This window comes from Drosophila hydei, unplaced genomic scaffold, assembly GCF_003285905.1.
Source record: "Drosophila hydei strain 15085-1641.00,03,60 unplaced genomic scaffold, DhydRS2 tig00000250-arrow-arrow-pilon, whole genome shotgun sequence".
Classification (NCBI taxonomy): domain Eukaryota; kingdom Metazoa; phylum Arthropoda; class Insecta; order Diptera; family Drosophilidae; genus Drosophila; species Drosophila hydei.
Window position 1 is genome coordinate 467,694 of NW_022045696.1, and position 23,968 is coordinate 491,661.

The 23,968-nt window shown below is 37.3% G+C and overlaps 3 protein-coding genes across 8 annotated transcripts in view; all 3 read left to right on the top strand.

Moving 5' to 3' along the window:
* The first annotated feature begins 866 nt into the window (after positions 1–866).
* On the top strand, positions 867–2,362 carry LOC111603357 (basic helix-loop-helix transcription factor scleraxis). The gene is made up of 2 exons (XM_030223671.1): positions 867–1,963; positions 2,030–2,362. Exons 1-2 carry the CDS (start codon positions 1,722–1,724, stop codon positions 2,166–2,168), a joined length of 381 nt encoding a protein of 126 aa, XP_030079531.1. The 5' UTR covers positions 867–1,721; the 3' UTR covers positions 2,169–2,362.
* Positions 2,363–3,235: 873 nt separating this feature from the next.
* Positions 3,236–5,756, top strand: LOC111603354 (augmin complex subunit dgt3). The gene is made up of 6 exons (XM_023320901.2): positions 3,236–3,415; positions 3,473–3,801; positions 3,868–4,230; positions 4,284–4,949; positions 5,007–5,184; positions 5,262–5,756. Exons 1-6 carry the CDS (start codon positions 3,398–3,400, stop codon positions 5,424–5,426), a joined length of 1,719 nt encoding a protein of 572 aa, XP_023176669.1. The 5' UTR covers positions 3,236–3,397; the 3' UTR covers positions 5,427–5,756.
* Positions 5,757–10,330: 4,574 nt separating this feature from the next.
* The window catches only part of LOC111603380 (mucin-5AC), a 33,474-nt gene continuing 19,836 nt past the window's right edge, over positions 10,331–23,968 (top strand). For 5 of the 6 annotated variants that reach the window (XM_023320931.2, XM_023320935.2, XM_023320934.2 and 2 more), the window contains exons 1-2: positions 10,408–10,476; positions 11,080–11,306. In XM_023320931.2, the coding sequence (XP_023176699.2) occupies positions 11,298–11,306 (9 nt within the window). In that variant the 5' untranslated portion in view covers positions 10,408–10,476; positions 11,080–11,297. Of the gene's footprint in view, positions 10,477–11,079; positions 11,307–23,968 lie in introns of all 6 variants that reach the window. The other variant, XM_023320932.2, reaches the window with a different exon arrangement.

The following is a 23,968-nucleotide window of genomic DNA, read 5'->3' on the forward strand; positions in this document are numbered from 1 at the left end:
AGTCTTAGCAGCGTTTCTGTGGAGGCTTCAGGGTAGCTGCTAGTCGGACACTGCCCACAAGAGAACTCTATAGAGTGTGCAATTATTTTTCCAACTGAAAATTATAGTGATTTGAAAAAAAACCAATTTATTTGCTTTTTGTGGTTTTGTCTTTGACATTATCGTAGTTGAAGGCCGTGCATAAGGTCGTCCGTCAAGATGAAGGAGAACCACTCGAGCTGGCATTGCGACAGTTGCTTGTAGAAACAAATCGAGTGTCAATATATATTCAGATATGTAAATAACTTTGATAAAAATAAACAAGAATATAGAATAATATATCTAATAAAGGAATCGAAAACATTGAACTATATAAATATAGCTATTTTCAAGAGCTGGTATTACCTCGTTTTGGAGGTGTCCTCAAGAGATAGTCCTATAACCTGTATAAAATATCAATTTATAATTGACTCATTTGGAACAGTGAGCCAGTTGGCTGCATCCAAGAGCAAGAATTTAATTGATTTCCACACCAATATCTCACCGTTTGCTCAAAATCTATATGCATACGATGGATTTTGTAGAAGAACGCGATAATTATATGAAGTATAGAAATTGTTTTTACGTTTTTACATGCACATCAGGAATTATACACATAATATATTATATTATATATATCACCTATTTAGCTGACATTTCGAAGGCACTTATGCTCACTTAGCCTTTGTGTAAATGTAGTTAGGGTATATTCTAGTCGGGCGTATCGCAAATAATACTACTAAGATTACAATATTAATATCTCCTATTTTGACAGGCTTCGATTACGATATTAAAAATCTTTTGGGTATACAAAGTCCAAAATAACAATTCCCCTGAATATATTTTTTTGCTTTGAGATCATATAGAACAAACTGGGTGTTCCTATAGATAGATCGTTAGCAATTTCACTCTGGTTACGCTTTTCAGAGATTGAACTGCAGAGAGTTGAACGTGAATGTTGCGCGTGCGCCGCATGTGGCGCAAGCCGCATTAGCAACTAAACGCACTTTAGAACCACTTCCGGTTAGGGCTACTAGGCAGGCAGAACAATGCAAACAAACAAGAACCAAAAACAAAAACAATCAAATATATAATTTTAGTGCTTGCAGCGCTGATGATGGTCAGCGCAGATTGGTTGGATTTTGAGTTGAATGTGAAGTGGAATAAGAAAGAGAAGCCACAAATATGTGGCTCGGTGCTTATCCTGCGCCGCGTCATTTCGAGCGGCGTACGAGCAATTAAAATTGCACAATTTAAATGCTTGTGCAAGCGGCGGCACGCGTCTTGTGTGGCAGAACGGGACGGACGAACGGCCAATGCGGGTGTAGCCAGAAGAAAGAGGGAGAGAGGACAAGGAGCATTGCGTTTGTTTTGACAAGTGCGCACAAGTACTGTTGGGATATTTAGTTGTGTTGTTATCGTTCTTGTTGTTGTTGTTGTTGCTGCTGCTGTTGTAGTTACGGCTGGCTCTGTACATGCCAACATACATACATCAATGTCTGTACATACATATGTAGCTGTTCATGCACAATTTGTCGTCACTTGCGACGACGATGACTTAATTTGTTTAGCAGCAGCCCACAATTATAGCAGCTGAGTCCCAGAGCTGACCAAAGAGTCAGCCTCAGCTGCCGTCGGCTGCTCATTCGCACTCAGAGCAGCGTACAGCGTGCACATACACACATGTGGGCAGATTACCAAATATGAACATGGATATGGATATGGGCATGCACATGGATGCGGATATCAACATTAACATCAACATCGACGCCAGCGAAACCCTTGAGTTCTCATCGTATCTCCTGTCCTCGTTTGCCGGCGCCGACAGCAATGGCAGTGGCAGCAATGTGGGCGGCGATTCCGAGGACTCGCTTATTGGCCACGCTCGCAGGCAAGCACCACCTAGACAGAAGATTAATGCACGGGAGCGCCACCGTACTTTCAAGTGAGTTATCATTTTTGTATTAATAACGGAGCACACTTAATTCAATTGGTATTTACATTCGTTCAGCGTGAATGCTGCGTATGAGGCGCTGCGCGGTTTGATTCCCACGGAGCCTGTTAACCGCAAATTATCCAAAATCGAAATAATACACCTGGCCAGCAGTTATATAACGCACCTACGCAGCACATTACACGCAGGCAAGTAAAGTTATCACTTATTCATTTAATTGTCGCTTGTCCTAATACACAACTCTCCTCCCACATCCTCTCCCACAACCAGGAACCGATAGACAACCCTGTCTGCGTCAGAAGTGGGCGCACAAGTGCGAAATCGATGGCAACAGAGTTGCGGAGCGCGTTAACATTTGCACATTTTGCATGAGGCCCAAATTTTCACAATCGACGGGTAATTTAGAATAGTTTCAAGTTAAGGTAATAAAATATAATATTTAATATGTACATATATATACATATATATATGTTATTTGTAAATCGGGTTGCCTTCTACCTTCGCGCAATTTTTAAACGCCATCTGTGCACTGTTAAAAGTACTAAGAAAATTAAATGGTTAAATAAGAAAAATTTAATAACTTAAAGTTTTTTTAATTATAATTTTGCACATGAAATAGTTTTGAACGACCAACATGAAAATTATGATGTAAATGTATAAAAATTAATAATTAAAAAACAAATTTATACACATTTAATATTTGTGTAGCAGTTTTGCAACTGCTGATGTGTACTTTTTGGAAGATTAAATCAAATAAGTGTGCTTAGCCCATTTGTGTTCAATTTAATTTGTTCAGCTATTTAGTTTTTAGTTAGTAAAAAACACTTTTAAGTATGAAAAATATATAAATAAGACCATAACAGTGCCGTAATGAGCAAGGATGAAATGTCTTAAATATGCATATCGATAGCTCGATAAGTCACCAACCAACGTATATAAATTTCAAAATATAAATTGAAGAATTATGTATTAATATTTATATAGATTTGTTGTATATATATTATCACTCTTTTATCAATCTACTGCTTAATTTCCAAATATGAAGTGCAAACACATGTAGCAAGTCGCGAACACTACATTTGAAAAATGAAATTGAATCTAACGTGCATTTTTAGGTGTGTTCAATATTCGATAATAATTAAATCATTTAATCGATAGTTTGCCAATCACGATGGCTTACCGATAGTACAGAGATATAAAACTTTTATATCGATGTTTACTCACTTGACACTGTAAAGCCAGTTATATTTGACAGTTAATATTTAAACAATTAAAAATCGACTCGTTTTGGCACTGTTAGCGTCAATTTGGTATATCGGCTAAGCTATTCGATTGCCGTGTTTGGCATCACTAGCGCGTTCCCCTGTAAATGGTAGCGGGATCTATTTAATTTTTATTATATCAGTTTACTTTCGCTTTTCGAAAATGGGCGATATGCTAAATGTAAGTATATATATATCTGCCCATCTTGTATGATTATATGCATTGTCTGACTTTTAGAATTCGGAGATGCTTAAGAAGCTGGGCATCGACAGCTCTAATCAATGGATCATTTACGACGAACAGTTTGAGAAGTTTTTCAACTTTTTGTCAGAAAATATTACAGACTCCAACATTTTAACAGAACAGGAAGTACTGGAAAGTGAGGAAATGCAACAGCGCGGCACATGGCTGAACGAATCAGCGCGTATCCTCAAGCTGCAACAAATAGAATCGGAAAATCCTGGACTGCTAAAATACACGACGCATGACGTTGACGCACTTGCCCTCGAGGTGGAAGCCATTAAAGAAGCAACCAAGGATTATTTCATACTAATCGACGAAATGCAGTAAGCAATTCACTAACAACACAAAGCCTCAGTCTTGAATAGTAATACAGCTGCCATTAATTAAAGGAACACAAAGCACAGTCAAAGCAGCAAGCTAAGCGAGCTGGAGTGTTCGATTCTGTCATTGAGCAATGGGGAGAAGGAACTATTAGGCGAGTGTCAGACGAAGGCTCGTCAACTGGAGGATGTGCAGCGGGAGAACTCCAAACTTAGCGAGGATGCCAACAAGGGCTTCACCTTGCAGCAAGCTCCGCCTCTGTTCATGCACCAGCTGCCGCTCGAGCAGTACTTCCTGAAATGTGACTCATTCATGCAGTACTTTACGCTCTACATGAAGGAGAACTTCAAGATACAGGAATTTGCGGAACTCGAGGACGCCGAAGTGAACATGCAGCATTTCAATACCAATCTGGAGAACTTGCAGACGTCGTAAGTAGGACAAACACTCCATAAATGCAATAAGTAATACTATTTACGTACAGCATTCAGTATTATACACTGGAATATATAAAGGAGAAGGCCAAGGCAAAGGCCACACAGGCGTTGATTGATCACATCGATCTGAATAAAATTCACTGCATCAGCTTGGCGGACATTGTACGCGAAACACATGAGCTGCAGGTGCTCAACAGGAATCACCTGACTAGCACCTGCGACACTCTAATGAATGCACTTGCCATGCACGTGCAGCAGCACACGCAGCAACGCATTGAGCTGGTCCTCTACGAGAACACCAAGCTGAAACTGGAGCGGGCCATGCGTCGCCGCGAAAATGACAAGCAGTTAACGACTGTCATTTCCGATGCACTGTCCAATGCTGAACTTATTTGGATTGGGATACAATTGGACCTAGAGAAGAAGCGAAACTGTACGGACAGCTCCATCGGTCTGTGTATGCAGGCGCAGACTAATTGGCAGCGTATACAAGCGATGCGCTCGCTGAATGCCTGCTCCAGGGGCATCAGTGCACAGTTTGTTCACGAAATCGCCAGCCAACTATCAACACATCTCGGCCAGAACATTCGATCAACGGAGGCAAAGAGCTGCCTGTATGAGTATGAAAAGTTTGGCCGTCTCTTGACTAATTCTCTGCACAGCATGTTAAGCCGGAAGTCACAAGTATATGCATACGATCAGTTGGCCGAACTGTAAGTGCAAACGTCAGCAGTGATATGAGCTCATGGCTAATCCAATTGTATTTACAGCAAAGGTTTGGAGCAACTGCTGAAGCCCTTCGTTTATAATTCGCCGCTGGACCAGCCCATGTTAGAGAACGTTCGATATTTGTATCCCATGTTTGATGTTCGACAGCAGCAGCTGCGCTTCGAAGAGTCGCTTCGTCAGCTGCGTACTCAGTTCCAGGAAACGATCTTAGAGCGTATGGTTAGTCAGCAAGGAGAAAATATTATCGTACAAATTGAAAGAGTTTTTAACGTTTTGATATGTCTTTTCCACCGTAGGACAAGGAAAAGCTTTGGCGCTATAGTAAACTCTTGTGGATTTGGTTTCTTACCGATCCGCAACGCATGATTCATGCCATTGATGAGGTAAAGAAGAGCTCAGCCAAGATCCCGGCGCTAACGACCGCCATGCTGCGTCCCGTCGGAGGACTACAGCGCAAATGAATCCAACAGTTGCATGCACATCAAAGCCAATGCAATAATATACATATTAGCTAAGTTACAATATAAATAATATCAAATATTTATAGTAATGAAATCAGTGATTCTAAATTGCAAAATGTCTGATAGAACGATGGATATTGCATCTAATACCTAAGTACCTTAAATGAATATAAGTAATGTTTTGTTATCACATGAAACGAAAGTGAAATGAAATATTTGGCAACTCGAAGCTCAGCATTCTCTACTCTTCTAATTTGTGCGATAATCCGTCCCTCTCTAATTGAGTTGGTTTGAACCCCCCCTGTGAATGAAATAAAATATTTGTAGGCATGTTTTGTATGTTATTTTTATATCTTAACTTATTATATTTAAAAAACAAAACAACTAGATAGTAACTTAAAATCGATTAAAATTTCAAAAACAATTGAGAAAGCGCATTAATTGTTCTTATTGTTTACGGATAAATGTGCTTTAAAAAAAGAAAAGTAAAGAACTAATATTTTTTGTTAATTTAATTATATCATATACTCAAACTGATCGAAAGATTATAAATCGTAGTCATCATACCAGCAGTGTGTTTAAATACATTATACAAACTAACGTATAGTAATGGTAGTCACTACTAGCTATTGCAGTAGATAAGTAATCAATCACTTACATATAAGCGCTATCATATCCACAAATTAACTAACTACAAAATTCAATTGCATAAAGACATATAGTTTGCCTCTGTAAATATGAAAATACTGCACACATATATCATTTGATTGATCTAAGAGTAGTCTATTATTTGTAACTTATTGTCTACTTCATGTATTCTTATTGAATAACAATTTTCTTTTTATGTGTAAAGCACTGTCATATAAACTAGAGCCCTATCCTTTTTCACAAATTGCAAACTTCCATATTTAAATTCAAAACTTTCGACTAGCACCGCCATCGACAAGAAACTAAGCAAGTCTGAATAGCTGACAATGCAGGCTGATATGAATTGATGCGAATGCGTCATGAGGCCTAATGATTTATTTTAGGCATATGCTCTGAAGACTTAAAAAGTGTAATAAAGGAAAGCTAAATAAGCTGTAAAAGACTTAAATCAAATTCTCGTTTTTCATAATAGTCGCATTAACCAGAGACTTAAAGACTTGTAATCAAAGAACGAATTAATATCACCTGCACATGTGGATACTACATATAAATGAAAACACATTCTTATACTTTTTTATAGTTCACTCAAAAGATGATATTCACATATATTATTTTCTGCAAATCATGCTCGAGCTATACTCCATATAAATTTCGCTCTTAAGAAGTCAAAAGGCAACTGCGTCTCAGTCACAGTTAAATATAACACAAAAATCCTCGAACTTATTTTGTTACAAGCCAAATATGAATATTCAGTTTGGAAATGATAATCTTAAGTTAAAAGAGCTGTATCATTATTTACTTCCTTGGAGTTGTCTGTTCAAGAAATCATAAATAAATATAGCAACCGACTGCATAATACTTCTTTCTTAACGTCCCAAAAAAAAAAAAAGTTGCTTAATAAATTATATATTTCCTGATTTGTCATGCTATGGGCAGGGCAGGTCATTTATGGATCGATTAGTCGATTAAATCAACAACTGATTTGTTAACATAGTAGAAGTATATATTGATAGATATGTTTCACAACATGCCAGGCCTCCGAAACTACTCTTATCTTAAGTGTCCTCATATGGACAGACAGACAGAAAAACTAAACATAAATATATGAAAAGATATGCTATACAAAAAAGAATTTGAAGTTGATGAACACCACTTTTAGATACCGTTACTGTCTTGTTGAAATATTTTAAATTGATATAGCGAGTTAGTCTCGAGACTTTTCTGACTTCAGATGGCTATTCAAAGTGAATGGTGTAATTATTGGTCAAATAATTGAATGAAATTTTGTTGGCCAGTGTAGTTTGCAGAACTTATCATCGGCAATGATTGTTATTTCCTAATTTCAATAAAGGATGCACAGGTACACAATCGTGAGCAGCGGCTCATCCAATGTCCGTTGGCCGGAAGTAAGCTATCAAACACCTTGAGAGGACTCCACACTGGCCGATGCCTGCGATGCGTGCTTGGCATGTAATGTGCATGGGACGTGCAGCGGATGCATTAACCAGCAGCTCTTGCCACTTATGCCAATGTTAGTAACATCATAATTCCCCAATGGCTGATAACACCTCGCAACATGGTAGGCGACAGAGACATGCTCTGTTCGAAGATATTCTTAGAAATAAATAATTAAAATGAAGAAATGGAATGAAAAGTAAACATAAATATTAAAAACTGATAAAGTTTTCCTATTCCAATTTTGGTTATAATTAGCGTGTTTTTTGTTTTGAGTCTTACATTAAATTGGCAATATTCCGTTATTTGATAGCACATTAAATTTGGTACAGTTTGGTGCGCTTTGTGAACTGGCGAAGTCATTGGTTCACATGCCTTCAATAACGCTGACACTCATGATTGCAATGATTTTGAAAATTATTTTTAAAGTAACAGCCATGGCAATTACGTGGTCAAAATCCAATTAAAATATTAATGTCATTAAATACTTTATCCAATAAATTTAATTTTACTAATATTAAAATTATTTTTCCTAATTTTATTTTGATTTGGACTTATGTAACTTTAAACAGAACAAACGACATATGTGACAGTCGAAGAGAAATATGTCGAGGGATTCTATAATCCCTGATTGGTAACTGACTTACCTTGATTTGGAATATCTACAAGTGTGTTGATCTTGAGAGATATTCAAGTTAAAGTTGCTTTTGGAAACATATAAAAGATTATATAAATTATTTTTTATATAAAGTCCAGATTTTAGAATAAATTTAAATTATATGCTATTGATGATTCTATGTGCTCCATAAAATATTATTTAATATGGATCCAGCAATGTACACAACCAATATGCCCGTTTGCGCTAAGTGAGATACAAAAACGTCTCTCGAAATAAGTCTATTAACTGGGTGCATCGCTGAAAGCAAACGCAAATAGATATGGAAAGAGTTAGAGTCTGGGTGGGGGAAACGGAACTCGGGTCGATGTTGCAAAGTAAATAATAAAAAAATATAAAAAAAGGCGTGTGTGTGTGTGTGAAGGGGAGAGAGAGGAACCAAACAATAAAGAAGAGTAAAAGCAAAATAAATAAAAACAACCAAACGACTTGATAAAATATTTGAAATTCATTTCGCGCCGCCACTTCGATCGGCATTTCGATGACAGCATTTAATGGGTATTATGTAAAGGTTTTTTGTTGATATATTTGGACGTCGGCCAGCAGCGGTAACAAAGGTCAACCACACGCATGCGCGCCGTCGCAAAACCTGTAACAGCAGTTATACCAGCTATATGGCTGCATACATGATTTTTGGTTCCGGCCAAGCCCTAATATACATAAGTAACTCTGCCCTCCTCTCTCTCTCTCAAGTCAAGCAAGATTCATAACGAAGACAACACCTGTTGCAATTGACCCAGTTTAATATAAGACCCAAAGATGATTCCAGCCAAATGGCAATAAAAATATACTTTAATAGTCTCTAGAAATCTATTTGATTACACTGACAATACTTTTATTTTTATTGCCAATTTTAATTATTTTTATTTGCTTCCTTTTTGTGAAAGCTGAGCTTAAATACAAATCTTGCATTTGTGTGGAGCTCAATCAATTGTTAAATACTTTTATAAGGAGTCTACGAAGTCTTGAAATGTCTGAAACTTTATGTTAACGTCGAAAACATAGAAAACTAGCCTGTCGTTCAGATTCGTATCTGAATTATAAATAAACATAAATTATAGTTTGATTGATCAGATTATATGAATATATCATAATACCTCCATAAATAAAACCGGTTAAGTAAACTTCGAACTCAGAATAATTTTGTTATCATTGAAGGCCAACTACATAGCAATATATTTATCCATTATTAAAGTTTTTGTTAAAATTTAACATATTTTTTAAATATTTTTAAGTTGCTTTTTTGCCTGATGTTATCATTGGAAACATATACTCGTATAAGTCTGCTTATCCATGCCTTACCCAACATATAAGATTGTTGACAAAGCCGAAAAAAGGTGTTCTCAACCTTCATATTATTCATAATATATATGTATATCAAATTTTAGTTATATAATTTTTTCTTGTCAACTCTAAAAAAATCTAAAATCACTAAAATCGTCAAAAACGAAGCCAGATTTTTTCATAATTCTCTGCTTCGCACTCTACTCTAAACTAAAATTGAACATCAGTTTATTTGTCAACGGTAAAATTTTAATTTTATTTTAATTATGATTCGTGTAGAGCAGCAATACTATTTTTCTGAAGACTGGTGTTTATTTTGCTTGTAATATTTTTAAAAGTATTTTCTTCATATCACTCAAAAAAAAAAAAAAAACTAAAATATAAGTTTCTTATATCCTTTAAATATATAACGGCTAATCAGATTTGCAACAGCTCTCTGTTAGCAATATACCTCTGTTATATCCGTGTAGTTACAAGTGCATACATAAAAATGTTAGCTACTGTTGCATTTGAATACGCAATGAATTTAGCAGAGCTCTGTTAGCTGAGCTCTAAATCCTTAAACACATTTGCATACACAGCCAGCCAGCGCTGAAAGAATTTGCAAGACAATTAACAGTGATCCGTTAGATGCCGCTAACAGTAACTGCTAACAGTGCTCCTTTTAGTCACATATACACATATATAAGTACTGCTGCAAATTGAATTTGCAATAAAATTAACAGTGCTCTGTAAGCTACTAACGGCCGCTGTTAACAGCGCTCTGCCGACGTCGCACGTCGCGACGCTTTGCGGCTGCGCAGCTCGAAAAACGTGTTGTTGCCTTATGGCTGACGGCTGGCTGGTGCGCCTCTCAGCAATGGGCCGACAGCGCCTGGTCTACGCTTTTTGGCCACAAGCGCGAATTCAGTGCAACGGCAACTCTTGAACGGTAATGTTGGCTTAGCGGTTTTCATCCACATTGCTGGAACATTTGCTGATTAATTTGTACGCGAGATGAAATTCAAATTGAAATAATAACCACAAATTTGACTGAGATTGATTTATTTATTTTTTGATTATATTTTGTTTGTTTTTTTTTTTTTTTTGAGTTGTGTGTAAATCCAATAAAAGTCAATCACAATAATCAACTACTCAATGCGAAAGTGTTTTTGAACAGAAGCAAAAACAAAAACTGAAATGAAATCAAATCAAATGAAATGAAATGAATGTGCAGAATTGTGGTAAAAGCAACGCCTGCCGAAAGTGAAAAACTAAATGCGCAGACGCGTGTAACAGTTTTTGTTTTCGATCTGGTTTCCATTGTTGTTGCTTCAGTTGTTGCTGTTGTTGCTGCTGGCTTAGCGCTGGGCAGCAGAGCATAAACGATCGCAGATCTGCGCAGGCGCCGCCGATTGCACAAAGTTTTGTGCAGCAGCCGCAAGCCACCAACAACAACAGCCACAAATGTAACAACAATAACTTACTTGACCCAATTTTAACATGCATGCTCTTTTTGCTTTTGTTTTTGTCTCTGTTGTTTTTTATTTGGGTACAAACATTTTCGCAAATTTTTGGAAAATTACAAAAAATTCAAATTGATAAATGAAGAAAAAGCTTTTGCTGGTAGTAGCGCCGCCAAATAAGAAGGCCAGCCCGTTGACTGCGTTTAGCTGCAACAATCAACAAGCAATAACAGTTACAACATAAACGAAGTGGTCAAAATCGGTACACACACGCGCGCACAACACTCACACACACACACATACATATTGAACTGCATACAACAACTACGCTCAAAAGTTGGCCATAAAAGCCTCGCCGCCAAAATGCTTCCGGTAAGTTTTGCAAACAAAAACAAAAATAAAATAAAAACAACAAAGACAAAATCACTTTTGCTCATTTCGTCTTTCGTCATGTCATGAAAACTTGTTGCGCTTGTTGCGTTTAGCAGCATTCCAACATTCGAGTCGCGCTGATTATATGATCAACAGGATAAACGCCTCGAGCAACCTTGAAAGTGCCCCGAGGCGAAAGTTGTCGCCGCTCGGCCCATCCCAAGGGCAGAGCTGCAAACGGCAACAGTGCTGCCCAGACATATGCATACACATGCACATACATACCTACTCATATGTATGTCTCTCTGTCAGCCTGCCTGCGAGCTTGCTATGTAGATTCGCCACGCACATCTACATATCTAATTCGTATATCTCTGGCCAAAAAGCCAAATTCGAATAAAAAAATAAAGCTGTCAAATGTTCTACAACAGGTTTTCTGTAGACCGCATCTTCTGCTATATCTGTGTGCTGTTAATTTGTGATTTCGTTTTCAGTTTGCATTAATTTGCGTTGCTTAATTTTGGTCGAAAGAATTTGCGCTTCGATTGCATAATTTGTAGCCAGAGGCGAATGGCGCGCTTCAAATGGACATGTTCAGCTTTATTTTGTTATTACCTGAATAACGAAATACGTATATAAGAATTTAGACTGATATTGGTCAAGCAAATGATTTGAGTGAACTTACCAAAGCAGTGCTAAACTGATTCCTAACATTATTTTTTGACTAAGAGTTAAATGGCTTTGAGAGGAGCTCTATCCTTGGGCAGACCTCTAGGATCGCACACTTCTAGAAGCTATGTGGATATAGAGCTACGTGAAAGATAAGCCAGCTCTTGAAGTCTATCTATCTAAAGCGACTCAAAATATTAATTTTGATCGATAAAATGAAGTGAGTTATCGAAAATAGTGATCAGCTCTTATTGAAGTTTGATATGTAAGGCAAGAAGAGGGAGGACAAACAACTTTTTTCAAGCTTTTACAACCAAAAATCTGACTCCATACTGCAACTGGTACAGCTCTATTAAGCATTTCAACTTGCAGTCCATTTGAGAATCTGTAATACTCACAGCATCTGAAACTACTTCTTTCTTTCCCTAAGCGCCTTTGTCAGCACAGCTCTCCTCAATCTCTGTCAGCTGAACTTATGTCTCTCCTCAGACAAATCTCCGCAAAGCTGAATAGACAGAGGCAATCGAACTTTACTTTTGGATACAGCACCTCCAAGTCGAGTTTGATTCTTTATTAATAATTCCTGTTGATCTGTCTAATTATTGTTTTGATAGCTGTCAATTTCAATGATCGAGAACTTCCCGAGAGACTGTGAGAGTGAGGGAGAGACGCAGATGTGCTTAAGATTATCTGCACTGGCACTCAGCAATTCAACGCAGATCGCAACATCATGACATCATAAATACATATATCAATGTCTGGGGCAAAGAGTCCGAACTTTGAGCAAAAGCAAAGCTGCGCGAAAAACTAAAATAGAGTTAAAAGCTTTTCTAGCAAACCTAAGATTTATATAAACTTATCTAATTAAGAGACAATGCTATAAAGATATTTCCGTCTCTTCCTCTGTCGGTCTCAATGCAAACGAGGCTTTCAGGTTTTCATTGAATTGAAAATCAATATCATATCGGAACAATCGCTTGATTGACATTATTGAAGCGTGCAGCTGCAACTAAGGCAGTAAAGCCTTAATAGACAGCTAGAGTAACGTCTGGCTATCCATATCATAGCCTGTCTGAACTGCGTAATTGAGTGGCCAAAATGTCTTCAAACTCAAATTTGTTTATAACTTTTTATTTATATTTTATGGCTGTTTGTGCGGGCGAGTTGTGGGATTCCCCAAGTCATCAGTCATCAGTCATCGCCTATCGCTGACTCTTTCAGCTTTTTTCAGCTCTTCCCTTTACCACAATATTATTATATAAGCGGCGATTAATCGACCTATCTTAATTAAACTTTCCTGCTTCACATGAACTAATCATTTATAAATATTAAAAATTATTAAGCCAGTCGCAACTTCTGCTCGCATGGAAGCTCGCATTCTTTAGGCTAGTCTTCAAAGCCTTTCTGCATGGGATTTATTGGAGTTAGGAATATTTATTGTATTGATTACTTTCGCCGCAGAATTTGCTGTCTTACATAATGGCAGTCGCTGGGCTTTGTTTGGCCAGCAAACGCATTTCCCCATTAACACCTATTAAAAACTTTCGAACACGATTCCTACTCAGAAATCAAATTGAATTTGCCGTATTTATCTGTATCTGTATCTGTATCTCGTACCGAGCAGCTAGCGTGCATATTAAAGATTTTTGCCAGCAAAAAAAAATTTATTTGCCCATGTGCCGAGAGATATAAATATCAAAAGCATGCAATGCATACAAGCAAATACATACATATTTATAAACACATATGTATACATATATATACTTTTACTTTACTTACGTTCGATTTCGAATTCGATTTCGGTTTCGTTGACGATTTCTGATGGTTTCTTTCACATCCGCCTTGTGCGTATGCGATTGCTCATCACATCTGGCCAGATGCTATTGATGGCCCATCGACGGCTATTCACGGACCTTTAACTGTCATGCAAATTTTTGGTTGCGCATTTACACAAATAATAGCAGCAGCAGCTGCTTGAAGAAGATCATAGCTGCGCGCATGCGAAAATAAAATCATCGAACTAAACTTGTTTCGCTTTTTGTTTCTTTTTTTGTATTTGTATTTTTGATTTGTATACGCTTGGTAGTCAAATATTTTGGACAAGATTTCGGCGTTTAGGGCGGGGGCGAAACAAGTTTATTGCGACAAGTGTCCAAGACTGAAAATAGCTGCTCATCATTGGTTCGGCATTTGATGTCAGCTCCGAAATATGCGTGCGACGTGCGTAAACATATTTCAGCAACAAGCTGCATACGTGTGTGTGTGTCTGTGTCTGTGTATGTGTGTGAGTGTATTTCATGGCGACTCCAAAAGGCGGAAATGATGCACCTTTCAGTGCTGCCCAACCCTCGTCAGGTTTCTGATTGACTGAGGGCGTAAGAATGCACTTGCAGCACGGCAACACTGCCAACGCTACCTTTTATATAATCTCGCCCTCTCCCCCTCTCGCCCATGCACAGCTGCTTAGCGTGTGGCGTTTATTTGAGATTTTTTAATCGCACGCGCTTCTATCTGATAGCTGATTGGCGAAGCTTGGCTGGCTGGCAGCTTTGTGCTGATTGTCTTACCGGTTTGCCAATTAAGCCACGTCGCTTGAAACGGCAACAAAATGCCTGGCTCCATTGCTGCATCCACAGCTTGTAATGTATCTTCCAGAAACAACTTTGTTCAGCCCATGGCAAGCCGCTTCGTTACGTATGCAGCACAGCACACATAAGCCCAGCCGTATTTAGATGCAGACATGCTCCAGATACTGCTTAGATGTGATTCAATTTCAGTTCATTCGGGACTTGGGCCCGCATATTATTTACCCTTTTGCCAAAGCCGAAAGCCACGCATACATCCGCATCTCTGCACATGTGTGTGTATGTGTGTATGTATGTATGTGTGTATGTAGGCGCAGTTACATAGCTTGGCCTGCGTTTATAGTGCAAACCAGTTGCGCGACTTGGGCTTGTGACAAAAGCTTTGGGTTTATCTGAGCCAGACTCAGAGTGAAACAGTGAAGTATTCATAGCCAAAGTGATTTTAAGCAGATGTCTTTTCTAATCAACAAATCAAATTTGATCAAGATATTAACTTGGCTTGTTTTATAAACCCAAATTCCTGTCTATACTAAGCTGCTTACCTTACCAGCTCTGTTCACCTGCCTGTTATTCGGCTCGCTGGCAAATATATCATCACAAGATTTAGTAGAGACAAGTGAGAATCGAATCAGCTGTCGTTGATGAACGATCATCTTGCTCGTAGAGCATATTATAAGATTGTTCTGTGCTCCGCTCTTAAGCTAATGAATGATTCATAGTGATTCACTGTTGGCTGTTAGCCAACTGCGGGTGTTCAAGCCAACTTTTCCCTTCTTTCATTACCAAACACAATCGCTTTACAGCAAAAAGCATTTAGCATTAAGCAGAGTTCCCTCATATACTTAAGTTAATCTTTTTATGATTTATACATGCATCTGGGCTGCGCATATGGGCCTTGACAAGCTTTCACCCACACATTGCAACTTGTGGCAAGCCAACAAACTGCCTCTAAATGTCAAGAGTAGTCGCGGGAAAAAGACAATAAAAGAGCTTACCATTTGCCATAGATCAATATTTTTATGCTCTTTCAATTTGTCGAGTGACTCGAGTTTGAGGTAAACACATTTCTTTGTACGCCCACAGCCTGAGGCAGTTGAAATAGCTCGCACAATGCATCACTTGCGGATGCTCTTGCTCTTGGGCAGAGAGTCAACAACCTCGCGTCAACTGTGAGCAGAGTATTTGGCAAGTGTTAATACCCCATTGCCGTAACAACCGGCCTTGCCCAGGTGTTCTACTCTCACTTTTTGTCACTTTCGCATAAAGAATATCGCTCGAAACAGGAATGAAAAGCAAAAACATATTCCAGTTTTCGAGTCTATACAAGTCTCACGAATGTGTGATATATATATAAATATATGTATGTTAATAGACCTCATTCAGGTCGTAGAAATATGCGATAAATGTACTCTGATTGTGTTAACTGATTCTGCAGAGGTGTCTCTCTCTCTGTCTCTCGATACAACATCGATCAACAGGCTATGCTCGTTGCAGAGGTCAGAGAGAACAGTTGAATTTGTGTCACGACACACTCGCAACTGTAAATGTGCAATTTTTTATGGCTTGAAGGTCGACCTGCTGTGCGAGTGGAATTGAGGCAAAAGCAAAGTTATAAATTAATTTTTTAAGCAAAGCTAACTCGAGAGAAAACACATTAAAATTGCCTCGCTGCTGGCATTTAAACTTGTTTTGCTCGCGGCCTGTCGACAACAACAACAACAACAACACCAAGTGCTGGCTGCATGCAGCTGAGTGCTGAAATTCCTGAGATATTGAAGTGCCAAATGACCAACAAGCCAACTGACCCTCAATTGGTATTTACTTAAAGAATGTGATTTCACACAAACGATGAATCAATCCAAATCAGCCGAACAACTGAACAATGACTGCACAATACCCATACGCCTGGCTTATACAATTTATTCAAATACATACACATACATACCCATACATGTGTGTGCGTATATCTTTATGATCTTGTGCAGCAAATATGCCGCGGCCAATGATATTTTGCAACAATTGTTAACTGACACAATTCAGATAGGCCAAACGTATAAGGCTGATGAGGGTCGAGTTTTCCTGCCCCACAGCATGATGACTTGGTCAATTGCTAGCAAACCAAAATTGCACTCATCTGCATAGAAAATATAATGGAAATTGTAACAGTTTAGTTGCTCGCTGAAGATCTTATAAAAGTTTGGCTTATATACGAGAGAAAATATTTATAAGCTGAAGCGCAATAATAAGAATGAAATGCTTAATAAATGTTACGAGAAACGAAATTATATATAAATATAAATATATATGTGTAAATCATAATTAAATGTACATATTCAATATATATAGAATACAACTATTCGTTTTTTATTAGGAACTTATATAATTTCGATTTTTAAAAAATTACCTCTATCAATTAATTTTGCTGTTGAACATTTACAGCACTACTATTTTTATGAACAAGGCTGTATTTATTTTTAAGTATTTTAAAATTAATTTTTTTTAATTAAGTGATGAAAGTAAGCAAATATTTAAAAATTATATGCAATATTTAGTGATAAAAGTAAGCAACTATTACGAAAATATATGTGCACAATAATTGTTCATAAAAATAGTAGTGCGATTGAGCACTAAATATTGGCCAACAAGTGATAAGATATACAATACAATTATTTATTGATATTTTTGTATAAATATAAATTGTACATTTAAGCATTTATATATATATATATATATATATATATATATATATATATATATATATATATATATATATATATATATTTTTTTTTTTATTAAATATTTGTAAGAAATTCTCTGGCTATATATATATATATATATATATATATATAATAATGTTTCTATGAATCCATAATTTATTTTTGATTAGTCCGATAGTTTCAAATTTATTAATATTATAGCAAATTCTTATTAGAATGAATTATTTAGTAAACAATTAAATATATGAAAATAAATTCATCATATAAATTCATCACTATATTAGGAAATTTATAACAAAAACTTCAGTTGCCTATCAAAAACAACTTTCTATTTGAACAGTTGCAATGTATTTGGCAATTTAATATATTAGCATAGAAATAAATCAATATATCTCCTAAATATTGCCTTAATTGGCTTATTTTTTTCAAACTGAAAGTTGCTATGCACAGACTTAACAGCGCCTTTATTTTTTCAGTGTAACTATATAAGTAGCTTATCACGAGTCAAAGGAAAACCTAGTGCTATCTGAATTAACAATGGTCAGCATCTTTATGGTGCTCAAATTAGTTTTCACACATCTTCCTCTTCCTGTGTTACTCTCAAACACGCTCTCTTTTTTTATATGGTAAATGACATGCATAATCCACGCTCTCTGACTTTACGAGACTTCTTTTTTACTAGCGTTCGTTGGGCTTTCCATAAGCTGAATCCATTAAATCTGTGAGCTCTGAGATTGTAATGGCTTTGAGCAGATGTAGGTAAGAGGCAGCAGGAGGCGTGGCCGAGCTTAAAATATATATACGCGTATATCGGAACAGCAGCTGACTCGACCTGGCTCTGTCCGTCTCTTTGCTCGCATATATAAGCAGGTCGTAGATCTTTCAGATCAACATTTATTGCAATCAATAAAATGTTATCTAGCCTATGTTATTAACATAAGCCTTAACAGCTAGCGTTACAAAATCATTTACTGTTCGTATCTGTGGACTAAAGGTTCACACAGTTAACAAATCCAAAGAAACCGAGAAAATATTTTAGAAAATTAGGGTTTGTAAAGCTGTTTCACACTCTCAACTTTTACCTAATATGCAACTTTGTTGTGGCTCAAAATTTCATTTGGGATGGCTTGAAAAATTACCTCATTTGACATGACTATGACATGATTTTAACATAATTGAATATGCTGAATGTATGTAGTCAAACAATGGCAAACACTTTTTAAATATCTTTATATATATACATATTATATATATATATATATATAATACACATATGATAAACCAGTTTGTGAATTAAAAAGGGCACACCGCTTACGTAACTCTCGTCTGTTTCTTTCTCATTTGGTTTCTGTTCATTTGTTGTGTATGTTTCTTTGTAGTTTTGTATATTACATATGTTTGCTGTAAATATATTGCATAACTGGTGCAAACGCCTCTTCAATAAAAGACTTATAAAAATATTTTATTTGGCAAAGCTTTGAGGCTTATGGCACCCGGGCTCGGTGCTCGCTAATTTGCTTGGCAGGCGTCGAATTAGCGCAGCTAATTATCGTTAAGACAGCGATCGTAAATGATAATTGGTGAGCAAATGAAGAGGCTGCGGCAGACTTCGCTGGCTTTGCAGAGTGCAACTTTCGATTTTACTTTGTGGCATGGAAATCGATGAAACTTATACTCATACTCTGACGAGACAAATTTCATAGTCCGTCTGGTGGTGATCTGTTGATCGATTCAGATCCGTATTTTGAGACATTTTCACTCGTTCTACCTGGCCTTTCGCTTTTCATTCGCATCTAGTTTTTGTCTGCATGCTGAGCGGCTTTCTCCGATCATGATGTATTCATTAAGCCATTCGTGCTTTGACGTAATTTCATTGCCATCGGCCCGTGCAGCGACCGTTAATCCGGTGACTAGTTGTCAAATTGTAAGTCAGCGTTTAAGCTCTGCCAATTTCACCTGAGACGTTAACATGCATCATTGAAAAACTAGTGAGAAAGCTCTGCTCTGCAACTGGATGACTTCGGCATACTCCCTCAGATTTTCCTTTTTATTATATTCGCTTTGCAGCCAAGGCTCGCATCGAACAGGGAGTTACTCTATACAAACTTGTGGTCATAGATACTTGCATAGTTTAGATAGATTCCGTCACATTAGTCACACAGTCTGAGTTACTTTTAGTTGGTGATGCAAATGGGAAAGTCAGGCTAAGATCATGGAAGCAAGTCTTTGCTTCAGCCTGCTGACTTTGAAGAGCGCAACTTGTAAGAGATTCAAGCTATGTTAACTTGAGCTAAATGAATTTTACGTTCTCACTTTCAAAGTTAAAATAGCATTTAGCTGCCATCATTATAGTCGCTAGTTAACTTTCAATAATAGCTACACAACTGTTTGGCTGCATCCCTTGAAAGTTAATTGCTAATGCAGGTCTTGTAATTAGAATTGTTTTAATAGCCATTCTTTGCTACGCTCTGCTGCCTGAAGTCCAAGCAACTGGTCTGGTCGGGTCGTGTCTGATCTGGTCTGGTCGGGTCTGTTCGGTTCAAACGGAATTGCGGCAGTCATTGAAATTCCTCACCCGTGACTCAATGTCTCAGCGAGTTTTCTTCAGACCTCCGGTTGCTGCTTTGAATAAATCAGTTCATTTGCTTGTAGTGCAGTGTAGCTTTGACATTTAAAATTGTTTTTTTTTTTTTTTTTATATTATTTGTTTTGTCATGAGTTGGATTTGAAGGAATCAATAATTGAAGTGATAAAGTAACTCTGTCAACCAGTTCTTTTTATTAATTATAAAATCTTATTTACTATTAATATATATAAATAAACATATATGTATGTATAAAGTCTTGTATATATGTATAGAAAGAGTATTTTTTATAGGTTCACAATTTTAAATTGGCAAAACTGCTTTATTTGACAACCCATTTAACTGCTGATGGCTATTTTTTATTGAATTTGGCTCGACATTTCATTATAGATTGACTTACAGCAAATCATTGAAATTTGTTATCAAAATAATAGTTATGTTTGTCAAACTAATCATAGACTTCGTGCATGGCGGACATAGTGGCTAAGCTAAGATAGTTGGCTGGGTAGGAAAAAAAAACAGTCAGGATAATCCACATTAGTCCGTATTGGTGTTACAAAGGCCGTCTTATATGCATTAGGCATGAGAGTTACATAGCAAAAATTATATTTCAACTGATTGTCAAGCAATTTTCTATTCAAGAAAGTTAATTTTTTAGATATTAAAATGTTATTTATTTACCTTATGCTAGTTTAAACTGCTGTAACTCTAAAGAAAACAATCATTATATTCATATATATGTATCTCAATATATTTACTGGAATCAAATATATAACGAAACCTTTATTATAAGCTGAAGTTCCTTAAATTCTTATTCTACATTTTGAAACATATTTTAATACTAAGGATATGTGTCGAGCTAAAAAAGGAGTCCGAATTGTCAGGCTCACTGAAACATGTTAGAACAAAATTCCTCAAAAACACAGTCAAGATGCGGAATGCAGATATGAACTTCGAAATATGATACTTTTAAAAGAGTTAAAGCGCCCTGAACATGAAATTTTCGAGCATTCTCAATGTACGAAATGATCGAGTTTTGGCTCCTATAGAAATGGCACTACAGATAAGTTATTTTTAAGAAAAGGTATATAAGGACTTAAGCATAGATCACTGTAGTCCAATCAGCTATCTATCAGCTGTGATTTCCATTAAATATTAGAAAACGTGTAAATATTATAACCAGTTCAGTTATCAGTTATCAGCTATGAGTTTCTAATCACGGCCAGTGATTAGTGGCTGATTTTGGTGTTTTAATGATGTGCTCGGCCTTGGCAACATCGATCATTAGCAACTTTCAAGCGACAGCAACGTGTTTGACTCGAACTCTGTAGATAGTCACTGGATGGCACACATGAATGATAATGCATCGAGCAGACGGGTTGTGTGTGAGAAACCGCTTTGGCAAACATTAAAAATGGAAATGGGACTCGAGTTTTCTTTTTCGTGTGCGTCGCAGATATTGACCCAATCGGCAATTGCCAAGTGCCAAACACCCGAAAAGCAGTCTACCGTAATCTCACCCTCATCCATACTAACTGACTGGCATGTTCATTTGCTAGACATCCGGCGATATCATCAATGCCATAGCTAATGACAACTTTCGCTTTTTCGGCGCACTGCGATTAAGAAAGCCAAGGAGTATCCAACTGGTTGCATCCAGTCAAACTCTAAGTCAAAGTCAAAGTCAATGACTGCACTGACTCAGTGACTCCTGCGTGGTCGTTGTCAGCTGCAGCATCTACTAGCTCGTAATTGGCGTTTTAGCCACTGCAACTCTTTGTATTTGGCGTTCATCTAGAGAAGACAGGATCAGCTGAATTTCACCAGCCACAGCAGCGGCAGCAACAGCAGCAGCAGCATCAGCCGATATGGCAAACCGGCGGCCAATAATGAAAGTTCACACGATTGCAGGTTTCTAGATCTGTCGTGTGGTGTTGGTGTTGATGCTGTGTTACCATCGTATCGTTAAAGTCATTGACGTTGACGTTGGCTCAGACGATGTCATTGCCTAAGTCTTTAAGTCAGCTACTCTGTCCATGATTTATCATTATTCATATTTAATATTCACTAAAGCAAACTTGAGTTAGTTTGGTGGAAGCGTTTGGCGACCTGAATACCAAAAGAATCTATTAGTGTATATCGATAAATATCGATTTTACACATGATTTTTAAAACAGTACTCCTATACATTCTGCGTTTGTCTATGTGAATTTATATTCTAGACTCATTACTGCATATCGATAAATATTCCATAATACCAAAAGAACCCATACTCTAGACCCAATAATGTATATCGATTAATATCGATATTAAACATGATTTCATAAGCAGTATTTCTATACATTGTATGTTTGTCGATATGAATGCTAAATGAATCTATATTCTGGACTCATTACTGTATATCGATAAATATCGATCTTAAACAGATTTCCTTTAGCAGTGTTTCCTTACGTCGTGTGTTTGTGGAACTGAATACTAAAAGAATTCATATTCTAAGCGCAGTACTATGTATCGATAAATATCGATAAATTTGATATTTGTATTTGTATACTTCCCAATATAAATTATCGCTTTGCATACAGTCATGATCGGAGCTGTTTTGATATGTGCAAACATTTCTTGGTTATCGATAATTATCGATCTAACAGCAATTGTTTGTCTGAGCTGTAATCTAACTAAAATACATAGAACTAGCTGTGCCCAGGGTAGATCACAGTCAGGGCCTCCCGACTGCGACACTCTTGTCTGTTCATTGTTTCTTAATTGAAAATACCTTGGGTCAAAATTCGGAATGGGCCACCAAATCTCTCACGTTAATATTGCATCTTGTTGGCTTGGATTGGCCAACAATGGGACTTTTGGATTCACACGGCATAAATCTCGACAAAATGCGATGCTAAATGCACCACCTTATCGCCCGTGACCATCCACTCATGTTAGCAATTTTTTTGTTCACTTTTTTTTGTACAACTGGCGCACCTGCACCCGAACCCAAAGTGCAACAACGGCTGTGCTCTGGTGGCTGCACTTCAAACCAAATTTCAAATGTTAAACTTTTCGATTGCACAACCCGTGGCGAGGCGGCGGCATCGCTTCGAGTGCTTTCGATCTGCACATGTGCCGCGCCCCTGGCGTATACGCAATTCCGCCAGACATTGATCTTTTTGGGGCGTTGACATTGCGAGGCTCGGGTGCGTGAAACGTGACGTTACGTGACTCGGCGTACCGCAAATTCTGGCCCGGCTACGTGCACCATCGAAAATATCAGATAGTGCCGTTATGCCGCCCATAACAGCGCTCAACTGTCTTCAAAGTATACAGACAAATGGAAAACAGAAGTACAATGTGTCTTGCCTGAGCTTAGAGACTTCAACGCCTCAATGACATATTCATGTATTTCTATGAATGTTAAGAGCTTATGGCGATGCCTACCTGAGCTGAAGGGCACATCTTGATCACCCAAAGTCGCCAAATTGAAAAGCTTGACTACTTCTCATCAGCTCTACAGATGAGAGATCATGTGACCTGACAACGTTCATATTTATGCTTAAAGTCACATGCAATGATCATGAAAACGCCTCGAACTTGTCACTATGAATAGAAATCAGGGGCATACAGAATGTTTACTTTTGCCCACTACACAGCTTTGCAGCTTCTGTAATACTTTTGTAAGGATATCCTTAGCTCTTTTTATATCCTGAACTTATTGAAAATGGGATGCTAAGTTTTAATGCTTTTGTGAAAATATGTGTAACAGGCAGAAGGAGGCGTGGCAAATACCATAATTCGTATTTTTGATGAATCGACTATCCATGTCCGTCCGTCTTATGTTTGTCCGTCTGTCCGTTCGTTCATCGTATGAATACACCGAACTTGTTAGCAAAGGCAAGCGATTTAAGACTTTAAATATAAATCCTTTACTTACATCATTTGCCATATTAGTGAAATCTTGGAAAATTCTTTTCATTTTCTTTTTCCAGTTAACTCCTACAGCTAACACTTTTCTTTGAACATGACAAAACCATTTTCAGCAGATTGTTGTCAGCGAGCATCCAAATTAATTGAAGAACATAGTCTGAATCTTTGCTCAACAGATGTAGAGCTGCC